The sequence below is a fragment of the Arvicanthis niloticus genome, chromosome 21, assembly GCF_011762505.2.
Source record: "Arvicanthis niloticus isolate mArvNil1 chromosome 21, mArvNil1.pat.X, whole genome shotgun sequence".
NCBI lineage: Eukaryota > Metazoa > Chordata > Mammalia > Rodentia > Muridae > Arvicanthis > Arvicanthis niloticus.
The window spans coordinates 7,549,449-7,562,749 of NC_047678.1; the positions used below are offsets into that span (position 1 = coordinate 7,549,449).

A 13,301-nucleotide genomic window follows, 5' to 3' on the forward strand; every position below is an offset into this window, starting at 1 on the left:
TGTTTGGGCATAAGCTTTTCAGAGAGTATTTTGGGACTTATTAAACAATGGATTCACGCTATTGCCAGCATGGCACAAGCAGGCCTGCCAGGCACTGTGTAGAGTGAAAAATTATAAAGGCCATTTTATGAAGTATGTGTAGATTTCTTTGCCCTTAGACCTGGGCAGAAAAGTGCAGATTCCAGAATGAGGAACTGAAAATAAGATTCCAGGCCTTCACTTTCCGGGGAGCACATTCATGGTGGAGGACGTTATTCCCTAAATCAAGCCTCAGGCAGTAGGCCTGCCTATGGGTGGGAGAGGCCCAAGGCAGGAAGACACATTCCTGACTACAGATAAAGATGCTGCCACCTAGGTGGGGCTATAGCCGGAAGAAGTAAAGATAGTTAATCTGAAATAGTTGGTAAATGACAGAGTGGGACACAGTGACATGGCTATTAACCTTTCAGGGTGGGTTTCACTGGAATGTTTCGCTATTCTTATGTTATATATCCTTGGCAGCCCCTCACCCCCTCCCCACTCCCCTGGTTTGTGGTTTTGCTCTTTAAAAGACCCCTTACCCATCACTCTGGGCCAAACCTTGCTCTTCAGAGACAGAGCTTGTGGTTTGACCGCAGGCCAATTTCCCTAATAAAGCCTCTGCTGATTGCATCCAAGTATGGTTTCTTGTGATCTTTGGGTGGTTGTGATTTCCTGAGACTTGAGGAAGGGTCTCCCGAGTATGGGGGTCTTCAACTGGCAAGGCAATGGCCTGTTCTCATCTTGTGGAGACTCTCTGACTCAGGGCTCTAAAATCTCTTCACCCAGCTTGCTAAATTCTCACTGGTGGGTCGCTACCACTCTAACCCCAGGCTTCAAAGCTCTAATGCCCCTTTGTGGTGCACATTTGGCAAACCCATGCTTTGGCATACCTTTTTCTCTGGAACCCAGTCGAGCTGCTGCACGAAGGAAAACACAACACAAACTTAGTTCAGAAACAAAGGTAACTCAATCAACGGGCGCAACAACTAGATCTTAATCTTGTAAGCCTTATTAAATCTAAATCCTCTGGTGGCAAATCCTAGTGGATTAGCCATTGAAACTGGGAGACACTAGTAGCTACATCTTGTCCTCTTGCTATCTCTGTCCAAAAGCTCCTATCTCTATCCTGCCTCCTCTCTCTCCTCTCCAACCTCCAAGTCCTGCCTCCCAGCCCAGTGATTGGTTCCTTTATTCATTATGGAATGGTTCACAAAAAGACACCTGTGTACTGTGATTCACTCCTTACCTGCAAATCGCCCCCTGGGAGAAATGGAATTAGCATCAAAATACAAGCAACACCAAGGCTATCCACAACAGAGAGCTTAAGGAAATAGTGATAAACCTCCACCCACTTATAAATAAGCTATGATTTAAGGGACATTGCCTCACTAAATGAGTGAATATGGAAATCAACTTCTTTTAATTATTTTATATATTTACATCCAAATGTTGCCCCTATTCCCTTCCTTTGCCTCTGAGAGGGTGTACCTCCCTTCAAGTTCCCCCTCCCTGGGGTATCAAGTCTCTAAGGATTAGGTGCCTCCTGAGCCAGTCCTCTGCTACATAAATGCTACCAGCCTCAGACCAGCCCTTGTATGTATGCTCTTTGGTTTGTGATTTAGTCTCTGGAAGCTCCCAGGGGTCCAGATTAGTTCACACTGTTGGTCTTCCTATGGGGTTGCCATCCCCTTCAGCTCCTTCAGTCCTTCCTCTAGTAACATGTTCCGCAGGAGTCCCTGACCTCAGTCCAACAGAAACCAACTTCCTAACATAGCCTACGCTTCACATTAAGGACTACTATACTGACAGCAACGCCAACTCCAGACCAGAGGGATGGACACAGGTGAGCTGTGCTGGCATGGCACACTGAGCGAGTGGCCAGGCTCCCCACAGCAGTTTTGATCAAATTCCACACTAAACAGTAAAGCTTTCTTCCTGAGAATTTGGTGTGTGCTAAAATGATGCCATACGTGTTTGCTGTCTGAGTGTGAAATGGATCTGATTCTAGGCCAAGCTTCAGAGGTAAATCTACAAGAATGCGTATTTGAAAGTCATTCACGACTGAACAATTCTTCATTGTAGGAAGTTGCTATCTAATTATGAGATTTCTAATATCCTTGGCCTCTTCCCACTAAATGCCAGAAGCTCCTAATTACTGTTGACAACCAGAAAATGCTCCAGAAATATCTGGAGTGCCCAGTGGAGGGAGTGCCACTTTTCTGAAAGCCAAGCACCAGTATCTTCTACTCCTCCACACACCATCACAGTCTTTCACCTCAGCTTTAAGTTTTTGTTTGTTTGTTTGTTTTTGTTAATCTCTTCTCTCACTTGGGTTCCAAATTCCTCTCTACTTTCAGACTTATCTGCTGAAAATTCACTGTTCATGTGACCATGTCATTGCCTGTCAAAGTCTTACGTAGTATGTAGTTCCCCTGCACTATAGCATAAATCGACCCTTTGGAGGTCAGCCATATTTAATATCCTGCTGAAAAGGAGCAGGGTTTGAGGCAGGGTCTGATGGTAGCTGAGGCTGGCCTCAAACTTGCTATGTAGCTCAGGATGGCCTTGAAATCTTGACATCTCTGTTCCTACTTATCAAGTGCTAAAATTACAGGCATGTTCCCACATCTGGCTTGATCTGACCTATTTCAAATTGGACCTGAACATCTCCCTCCTATATTTGCTGTACTCTTCCTCAAATATGTTTCAACTCTTTTGAGGTAGTTCTAACTGATACTTTAAAGTACAACTCCACATCACATGACCCAGTGAATCCTCACATCAGATCTACTCTGTCCGAGCTTTGTACTAGCTGTTCTCTGTTAGTCTGCTCTCCCACCCGACTGAGTTAAGTGAGGGTAGGGATTTTTATCCTAAGGACCACATGAGTGGCAGGCAAAAAGGGAGGTCTTAAAGAATTTCTTGAACTAATGTTGAGTGTTACCTTTATGAAGATCTGTGCATAGAACTGTTTTCATTTGCTTTCCACTATTTTCTCACCCATGAAGAAACACCCATCCAACTTATTCGTTCACTCCAGTCTGACACATCCTTTTAGCTTGTTCTTTAATAGGTGCTCAATTTTCAATGAACTTGAAAACATCTTTATTGTATTTTTAATAGCTTCAACTCTACTACTCTACTTTTTACTGACCAGTGAGGATAAATCTGTCTTCTTTGATCCATTATCTAGTTTATATTTTATTTAAATCAGGTTGTCTCAAAAAAAGGAGACCGCATTTCATCCTTCATAAAACAATTTGAAATGAACTCGGTTAACTGTGAATAATTTTATTTTTATTTAAGATACACGTAAGTATGTTTTGCCTACAGTATGTCTACGCACTACATGTATGCAGTACCCCTAGGGGCCAGAAGAGAGTGTTGGATCCCCTGGGACTAGAGCTACAGTTGGTTGTGAGCTGCCATGAGGTGCTAAGGATTGAACATGAGTCCTCTGGAAGAGCAGCCAGTGTTCTTAAGCAAAGAGACATCCTTCCATCTTTCATTAATCACTGAGATATCCCTCCGTCCTCTCTTCACCTTCCCCTTTTCACTTCTTGAGTGCAAGTGACCTTTGCTGTTTTAAGTGGTAATGGTTCTGTAACAGATTTGCTTGCTATTCAACGCTTGACTTTGTTAGACATTTTTTTTTCAGACTAGAGAGTGTTCTCTTCATCAATTCCTTGGCTAATTTTAGGCAAGGACCAAAAGTAACTAGTTTTAAAGAACCTTTGTGTTTGTCCATGTTGAACCTCCAGGCTTCTCTCTGCTGTTTACCACTTAAGGTTGTCAGTGTCACCATTTCTTCCTTCCTCCCTTCCTTTCTTCCTTCCTTCCTTCCTTCCTTCCTTCCTTCCTTCTTTCTTCTGTCCTTCCCTCCCCCTCCCTCCCTCTCTCCCTCCCTTCCTTCCTTCATTTCCCTGCAGCCCCAAGATTTACAGCAATATTTCACTAACATTTTTTTCAGTGACTTTCCTTTGGGTCATTAGAAGAAAAATGATTCCTATAGTAATAATCTTCTACATAAATGTTAGCGTAGGGCTATTCTACTGAAGGCTATAACATGACCTTGGGAAATATATTAAATTGATTCTGCAAGGGCACTGAGATCTTCCATTCTCCTTGTGAAGATGTACTCTGAAACCCTCTGTCCTGCTTCAGAGCATGTAAATAGCATTATGCACAAAACATTTTCAAGCTGTCAAGAGTAAAGTAAGTATGATAATTTAGTATAATTAAATGCCTAAGACAATCAAAATAGAACTGATCCTGGTAAGTTCTTCTCACTTGTGGGAAACTTCTTTAAAAGTAGTTATCCATGTTGCAATCCTGCTGTTAGAAATCTGTAGTGTAAGCCCTACATCACGGTGGCGCATGCCTGCAGTCAAGCACTTGGGAGGCAGAGGCAGGAGGATAATAAAGTCAGCCTGGTTTACACATGGTTTCTGGCCAGCCAGGTCTTCATAGTAAGACTTTGTCTCTAAAAGCCAAAACCAGGTATAGCATAGTAGTTCACAATATGCAATACTGTACAGTCTTAAGGAAGAAAGCAAGATGGGCAGATGACCCCGGCGGTAAAGTGATTACCTTTCAAGCATACAAATGAATGTACATGTGAGAATATTTCAATTTTCACATTATTCAATAAGGGTTTGTAATCCTTGCACTGGTGGCACAGAGACTTAGATTATTGGAGTATGTTGGCTTGCCAGACCAACCTACTTGGTCACCTGCAGGCCAGGGAGAGACTTTGTGATGAATAGCACTTCATGTTCCACCTGTATACTCACACTCATGTGAACATCTGTCTGCATAAGCATGCACCCCCTACAAAACATGCATATGGACACATACACAAAAAAGCATATATAGCATATATATATATAGACATAAACTATGTTGTTTTTAATATAAAGAATTATTTATTTATCTTTTATTTATGTGAGTACACTGTTGCTGTCTTCACACACACCTGAAGAGGGCATTGGATTCCATTAAAGATGGTTGTGAGCCACCATGTGGTTGCTGGGAATTGAACTTGTGACCTCTGGAAGAGCAGTCAGTGCTCTTAAACCACTGAGCCATGTCTTCAGCCTCATAAAATATATTCTTAAATGAAGAAAGATTGCAAATAATACATAAAATATATATACATGATCCTATTATAGAAGAAATAGAATTTAAATATATGCAAAGTAAGGGGCTGGAGAGATAGCTTAGTAAAGTATTTGTAGTGTGTGATGGCTAATATTGCCACTTTAACAGGATCTGGAATCACCTAGGAGACAAGCCTGTGAGCAGACCCATGAGGGATTTGGATGCGGTTAAGTCAGGTAGACATTTGTACCTTAACTGTGGATGGCACAGTTCCATGTGCTGGGTCTGGAGGGATGAAAAGAGAAAGCAAGCTAAATGTGAGCATTTATGGCTCTGTGCTCCCTGACTGTGAACACAATTTGTTCACCTGCCTTAATCTTCCTCTGCCAAGATTCCAGGCTCCCTACACACACCTGGCTGCACCCTTGGACTGTTAGCTTTAAAAAACAACAAACAAACAAACAAACAAACAAACAACACCTCTCTCTCCTTCAAACTGTGTTTGTTACATTGTTTTATCACAGCAACAGAAAAAGTAACTAAGAATTGGGTGAGAGGCACCGCTGTGATAAACTGACTCCCTCGGTCCTCATGCCTTTGGAACTGATTTGCAAAAGGAATGTACAAGAGTTTGAAACTTTGGGCTAGACAAGCCTTCAAATACTGAAGGCATAGATCAATAGTCTGTTCTGACAGGGATTTAGAAGACAAGCATGCTTAGAGGTTCGGCCCACAGAGGTTTCAGAAGTAAACAGTTACTGTCATGAACTGGGCTAGGGGCATTTCTTGTTACATTCTGGCAAAGAATCTGGTCAAATTCTGCACATTCCCTAAGACTTTGTTCAATGGTGAATTTAAAAATCATGAACCAGTTTATTTGGCAGAGAGAATTCCAAGACGGCATATAATCCAGCTGTGGTGTTGTCTGCTGCTCAGTTCTTTTATGCAGATCTACAGAGAGAGGGAGTGAGCCAAAAGAATGAATCTCAAATGAGATCTCAGGCTTGAGAATTTTAAAAAGAGCTGGGTTTGTTAAAAGACTATACAGCCTTTTAAAGTTGGACCAAATCTGTTTTTGCATTATGGGATACCCATGAGCCTATGCAGCTAAGTGGAAGAAGGTTCTGGTTTAAAGGTCAGGTGTTTGGGTGTCAAGTTGACAAAGGGTAGAGATGTGATAATTAATATCCACTTAACGGGGATCTAGAATCAACTAGAAAAAGAAGACTCTGTACAGCCCTGAGAAGGGTTGTCTAGATTAGGTTAATTAAAGTGGGAAGACCCAAGTGAATTGTGGGTAACACCACAGCGCTGAGTGTTTAACTGAAATTAAAGCTAACACTGTGTGTTTTACTTTCATTTCTTAAACATTCTGCTTTATGGAGACCTTTTCTCACCCTGTACTGCTATCACTAAAATGGTGATCATAATAGATAACTGGAAGGAAAATAATTAAAAAGAAGATGACAACAGATGGTTTTGATAAGTGCATCTCAATTCTTGTGGAAGTTTTTTTTTCAATTGTACTTGTGACTCCATTTTACAGATTTAATATCAGAAATACATAGCTGCCCCCCACATGTAAGTGTTGGAGCTATAAATGTCTCTGTTTCTGGTTCTAAGTCATGGCTAACTGCAGAGAAAAACTGAAGACACTCAGGTGTTATGCTTATTTAGCTACCTCAGGCTTGCCCGGATGATGACACTGTCACCATAAAGCACACATGGGAAGGCCATGCAATTGGGTTACAAAACAAAAATCTCATGTTTTAAGTAAGTTTGTAACTGTGTGCATGTGTGCATGTGCCTGTGAATGTGTGTGTGTTGGATGAACTCCAACCACCCTTGGCTGCAGGCTGAATCTATCCTAAGATTGAGACTCTGCACACATCTCTTCATCTGGCCTAGAGGTGGAAGGGGCAGACATGAAAAGCAGGCAGCTCTCTCCTGGTTCCATTTCTACCTTCCACTTGGCATCATTCTATACGGGCATGCCAGCTTTCAAATGGGTAAACCTGGTGAGATTTATCTTAGTTATGATACGAAGAATAAACAGGGAAATTGTTATCAAATGGCATGACTAGGCAGGTGAGAAAACACTTGATCCTAAGCCTTATGATCCACAGCCTTTGTTGTTTGTTTTTGTTTGTTTGAAAAGCCAAACAGAAAGGACACAGGATGACAGTCCCAATATTACAGTGTATCTTGCCTCTGGGTATGTTGATGATCAGATGAGAGTACTTGTTGTTTTTTCTAAATGCTAAGAAGCCGGAGCACAAGAGCACTTGCTCTTCTGACAGAATCATTTCAGACCATGCTAGAAGATCAGAAAAATTCTTCCCGTCATTTACTTTACTACAAAAGCAAGCAGTAAAACTGCCCTTTTCGGAGTATAGTCTTATGAGTTTTAGCACGTGTATGGGTTTATATAACCATCGTCATGACTGCCATGCATATAACTTCAGTTTCTGAGTCGTTTTTTTTTCCCTCAAAGCTTTTCACATTTATACTGCAGAACACTTTTAAAAATAAGAGAAAGGGATTTAGATAAATGTGCTGAAGATGCAAATTAACGAAACTGTCTTTTTGCACAAATCTCTGCAGTCTCCAGGCTCTGCAGCTCCTTTTCCTGGACCATTTTGGCTGGTGTTTGTGTGGACTATCTTTTCAGAGAAAGAATCAGCCATAGATTCAGAATTGGACCGCCAGAGTAATGATGCATGTTGCGGGAACACTTCCCAGCATCGTCAATTTGATACTTTTATTATACTGGGTCTTTTCCTCAGCCTTGTTTCTCCTATCTTTTTCTCTCTAAAATGAAATAGCCTGTAATAACCCACACCTTTTAATTTAGGGAAAATTATTTAACTGAGAAAAAGAAGATGAAGAGTTTTTGAGAGAGTAACATTCGGAACTCCAACTCTCCCAGACTTAATGACATTGGTCCTATAAGCATTCCAGTCCTTTCCCTAATCCATCATCTGGCGCCTGCCAGCGCCCCCTGGGATACAGACTTTGGGACAAACTTCTTTCCCAGGTCAGCCCGCCCACCTCCCGCCGCGAGCACTCCCTGCATAAGTGACTTGTGCTGACACAACGCACCGCATCTGGTGGAGGGAGCTTTCCGGGTGACTCACATCTTTGCAATTTGCTTTTGTTTCTGGGGTGTTTTAGCTGCAGCTTGCTTCCCTCTGGTTTTAATTTTGAGAGGAGGGGAAAAAAAACCACCCATAATGGATCAAGAATGAATGTCCTTTCCAGTAACCCTCCCCCACTTTAAAGTTGACTGTCTTTACAAGTTTGATAACTACCGAAGACGTGCGGGGGTGGCACAGGTAGGAAGGCATTAACTAACTACCTCTCAATCTGAAGTTGCCAGCCAAACCGAGCCAAACGAGAGGAGACTTTCTGAATCTCCCTCACAAGCCAGGCGTTTGCCGCGGCGGATGTAACCTGTGCAGCTCTTTCCTTCTACTGCCACTTTGCGTTGATGTGGCTCACGCTGAAATCCATCGCCTCACTGCCAGCGACGCCAGGAGCAGCGTGAATTCCAAGAGATCTACCAGCGCTTTTGTTTCTGTCCGAGGTAAATACGCTATGCAAAATACGGAACCACCAAAGGATGCCAGGGAGGGGGAACAGAAGGGGAATCCCTCACGTTCCAGGGGCGCGTTGCTCATTTATCTCCGCCTGGGGGAGTCGCCCAGCCTAGGTGCCCCTCGTCTCCCTCCTTAAAGCCCTTACCTGCGGCAGCAGAGGTGGGCAGTGCGGCGGCGATCTCTCCCGCAGCCCCGGCCCTCCCCCGCCCCCCGGCTTGGTTTTTCCCAGCCGTGGAGGTTGGGCCAGGGGCTGGGGTGAGAGGAGAGTCGGCGCTCGCAGCAGGAGCCGGGAAGGCGCGTGGACTCCGGTGGCCCTCGGAGTTGGCTTTGGAGGCGCGGGGAGCGGAGGTGAGCAGTGGAGACCGAGTGGCCAGGTTTGGAGCCTGGAGGCGGGACCGGGACTCTTTTCTATACTAGGGCGTGAGGAGAGCCGGGGTCCTGGCTGCCACCCTGCCCACGGTCCCACGGCCGCTTTGTTGGCGGGTTCCCTCCGTTTTTCTGGAGACGCCTGGACCCTCTCGGGATCCAGGAACTGGAGGGCCAAGAACTGGGGACTCGAGAGTAGGCGACAGCTATCCGACTCTGCTCTCCTTTCCCCACTAATCCAAGGAGGTACAAAAAAAAAAAAAAAAAAAAAAAAAAAAAAAAAAAAAAAAAAAAAGCTCGAAAGAGTCCCGTAACCCGAAACTTCGCTCTCATCCCAACCTGGGAGGGGGAGGAGCGGCGGGGGCGGGGACCCCGGAAGGCAGGTGGTCGGCGGGGGGGGGGGGGGGGGGGAGCTGGGATCCAGAAAAAGGAGAAGTTTGCTCGCTGGACTCCGTGGGGTCTGCGTGAAGTTCGAGGCGGGAGGAGGGCAATCCGGGCTGGAGCCAGGCGGGAGGTGGCCCGGGTACTGATGGTGTGGGCCCGGAAGAGGCAGGCTTAGCGCTTGGGAGTGGGGACCGCGTCCCTCGGTGGGGGGGTGGGGGGGGGGAGGACGCACACCGAGGCTTGGGCCGGGTGGCTAGTGTGGGGGCAACTTGGTTCGTACTCGGGGAGCTGTGGCCGTTACTGCTCCTCACGCTTCTCTCCTGCTTGTCCCAGGTCGCCCATCCGATCCTGCCCTGAGAGAGGCGCCAACAAAGGAGTCGAGGAGGTGCCACCCATCCCAGCTGCAGCTGGAGGAGGAGCCCCAAGGCCCGCGTCCCGACCCGCCGTGCGTACTCACTGGAGGGAAGGGCGGGGTGCCGCTCCGGGAAGGGGACGCCCGGTGGCCCGGGGTTAGCCAAGTTTCAGCTTTGGCGTCCCCTCCTTGGCTCCCACGCGAGGAAAGTTTGCCGTCGACTCTTGCGGCTGGCTTGCGCCCGCCGGGCCCAAGCGGTCGTGTCTTCGGAGCGGGCGGCGTCCCAGCTCCGGGGAACCGCGAGCTGCGATGCCTGGGGCGGGCTCCCGGGGCCCCTCCGCCGGGGACGGACGGCTGCGGTTGGCAAGGCTGGCGCTAGTGCTGCTGGGTTGGGTCTCCGCGTCGACCCCCAGCTCTTCGGTACCCTCGTCTTCCACCTCCCCGGCAGCCTTCCTGGCCTCGGGGTCTGCGCAGCCTCCGCTGGCCGAGCGATGCCCCGCGGCGTGCGAGTGCTCCGAGGCGGCGCGCACGGTTAAGTGCGTGAACCGCAACCTGCTGGAGGTGCCGGCAGACCTGCCGCCCTACGTGCGCAACCTTTTCCTCACCGGCAACCAGATGACCGTGCTCCCGGCTGGCGCCTTCGCCCGCCAGCCGCCGCTCGCCGATCTGGAGGCGCTCAACCTCAGCGGCAACCACATGAAGGAGGTGTGTGCAGGTGCCTTCGAGCATCTGCCTGGCCTGCGCCGGCTTGACCTCAGCCACAACCCTCTCACCAACCTCAGCGCCTTCGCCTTTGCGGGCAGCAACACCAGCGTCTCGGCCCCCAGCCCCCTGGAGGAGCTGATCTTGAATCACATCGTGCCCCCTGAGGATCAGCGGCAGAACGGGAGCTTCGAGGGCATGGTGGCCTTCGAGAGCATGGTGGCAGCTGCCCTGCGCTCAGGCCTTGCACTCCGAGGGCTGCTTCACCTGGAGCTGGCCAGCAATCACTTTCTCTACCTGCCTCGGGACTTATTGGCCCAACTGCCGAGTCTCAAACACCTGGACCTCAGGAACAACTCCCTGGTGAGCCTGACCTATGCATCCTTCCGCAACCTGACACACCTCGAAAGCCTCCACTTGGAGGACAATGCCCTCAAGGTCCTTCACAACTCCACCTTGGCAGAGTGGCAAGGCCTGGCTCACCTCAGGGTGTTCCTGGACAACAATCCCTGGGTTTGCGACTGCTACATGGCTGACATGGTGGCTTGGCTTAAAGAGACAGAGGTGGTGCCGGATAAAGCCAGGCTCACCTGCGCATTCCCGGAAAAAATGAGGAATCGTGGCCTCTTGGACCTCAAGAGCTCTGACCTGGATTGTGACGCGATCCTTCCCCAATCCCTGCAGACTTCCTATGTCTTCTTAGGTATTGTTTTAGCTCTGATAGGCGCCATTTTTCTCCTCGTTTTGTATTTGAACCGAAAAGGCATAAAAAAGTGGATGCATAACATCAGAGATGCCTGCAGGGATCACATGGAAGGGTATCATTACAGATACGAAATCAATGCAGACCCCAGATTAACAAATCTCAGTTCCAACTCGGATGTCTGAGAAATAGGACTGGTCAAGGAGGACTCTGCATGAGGTGTAGACTTAAGGTTTTTTGTTTGTTTTGTTTTGTCCCCTTTACTAGGCTTGTTCCACTTCCACCATAGACACTATTGACTTTGATCCTTGTTATGTAAAGTTCGTGGTGTGTTCTGTTAATGTAAGGACATGAACAACTGTGCACATAATGTTTATTTACCCTTTTCCTTTCGCTATTCCTCGATGCCTGCAGAGGGATTTTTTTTTTTTTTCCTCTCTCAAGTCGCAGCATGGACATGGAGTCTCTTAGTTCAATCCAAGGTGTAGCACAGATAACATTCAACGGAAGTTGCCTCGTTTTTTTTGTTTGTTTGTTTGTTTTGTTTTTGAGAAAAATACTTTATTCATAAATATGAGTTTCATCCTCACCTACCTAAAGTATGCAGGAAATATTGCATCCCCAAACTGCCTGCAGACCGTAGCAAGCTCTTACATAGAACTTTGTAGTGCACAGGAGCACATGCATCCAAGAGCATGCATACATTTTACTGTTCTGCATATTAAAAAAAATTGCAACTTCAGATAACTTCTTTGACAAACTAAATTACTTTTTGATTGCAGTTTATAGGAAACTGACCTGAGGTTTTTTGGTTTTTTTTTTTTTGTTTTTTGTTTTTTGTTTTTATAAACTGCATTGAGATCCAACAGACTGGATTGTTATTAAAAAAAAAAATCAATAAAAGAGTCTTAAAAGAAGCATGTTGCGTTCAAGTTTGGTATTTTGAAAAGAGGATTAAGGGCAGTGATATTGAATAGTCTGGGTTCAAATAATAATGAAGTTATTAGTTAGCAGAGCTGAGAATTAGCCTGGAGCGGTGTCTTCATATAAATAGACTGGAGATAATTCTGAAATGGTGGATTCTTTTAGGTCTTAAGTGGAATTAGAATTATTTATAGGGCCAGAGTATTAAAGAACCCCAAGTTGACGGTGTTCATTATGTGTCATTTAAAAGAGCACTGGGAGGTTGGTAGTAGTGAAGAGTTCTTTATGGTAAACATGTCACAGCTGCCACTTTGTCTAGACTAATTCAGTTGCTAAGACAGAATCATTAACAAACTGAGTGAGGTTGCTCTGTGGAATTGTAGAGCCAAGTGTGAGTCATGTGGTGGCAATAAATGTGTGAAAATAGAGTATCTTAAAATATTTTGAAATAAAAATATCTTAAAACACAAATTAAGAACAATATTGTCAGAGATCATCGATTGAAGTTCAGAGAGCCTGAAGAACCTACTTCTAAATTTTCAAAGTGGAACAATATCTTTTTGGAGTTAGTGATTGCATTTACGCTTAAGGAAATAACCAGAGACACGTACTTGTATCTAGAAACAAGTATTATCAGTAGTTATTAGATTCTTATATTCAGTAATTAAGCATTTGAGGGTCTTTTAAAGAAGGCTCAGCTCTGAGCACCATGTAAGTAAGTGTATATGCCTCCGTTAGGAATAAATCATTTAGGTATAAAGTAAAGCGATTTTTCATTAATATTCTTGCCCTATACTCTTGCCTCGTCTCTGCTCCCCCACACCCCTGTCGTCATCTGCCACTTACAGTGAACAGTAAATTTAATTAATCTGTCTCCAGGCCATTGATTCAGGGAACTTAAGTTCAGCCGTCATTCCCTAACTTCAAATAGGAGGACACTTGCATCAGTAAATGTTAAGACCTGTTTTCATTTTAAGTGATTCATGTCTACATTGCTTTACATTTGAAATAAAACGTACGCTTTGCCATTGTTATAAATAAAGTAGCTTTTACCTTAAGTTATGAAGCTCCTTGCAGATGACTGGATTCAGGACTTTTCAAACATGTAGATCTATTCATCACTTGGAATCGGAATATATAGTGTAGTTTG

The 13,301-nt window shown here is 45.5% G+C and overlaps 2 protein-coding genes and 1 pseudogene across 4 annotated transcripts in view; 1 reads left to right on the forward strand and 2 right to left on the reverse strand.

The window, feature by feature from the left end:
- LOC117693629 (nicotinate-nucleotide pyrophosphorylase [carboxylating] pseudogene) overlaps nt 1–8,801 on the reverse strand; it is a 52,719-nt pseudogene extending 43,918 nt beyond the window's left edge.
- Nucleotides 1–9,866, reverse strand: part of LOC143433737 (uncharacterized) — a 63,657-nt gene extending 53,791 nt beyond the window's left edge. The window contains exons 1-2 of the mRNA XM_076918078.1: nt 9,782–9,866; nt 8,866–9,425 (exon numbers count right to left, since the gene is read on the reverse strand). Coding sequence (XP_076774193.1) covers nt 8,866–9,425; nt 9,782–9,866 — 645 coding nt within the window. The remainder of the gene's footprint in view (nt 1–8,865; nt 9,426–9,781) is intronic.
- On the forward strand, nt 8,217–12,144 carry Tpbg (trophoblast glycoprotein). 3 transcript variants are annotated; one of them, XM_034484385.2, is made up of 2 exons: nt 8,217–8,707; nt 9,804–12,144. In XM_034484385.2, the coding sequence occupies exon 2, from the start codon at nt 10,132–10,134 to the stop codon at nt 11,410–11,412; it is 1,281 nt and encodes a 426-aa protein (XP_034340276.1). In that variant the 5' UTR covers nt 8,217–8,707; nt 9,804–10,131; the 3' UTR covers nt 11,413–12,144. The 3 variants fall into 3 exon arrangements, with proteins under 3 accessions (XP_034340276.1, XP_034340275.1, XP_076774242.1); XM_034484384.2 differs by lacking the exon at nt 8,217–8,707 and adding an exon at nt 8,937–9,068; XM_076918127.1 differs by lacking the exon at nt 8,217–8,707 and adding an exon at nt 9,516–9,609.
- The last annotated feature ends 1,157 nt before the right edge of the window (nt 12,145–13,301 follow it).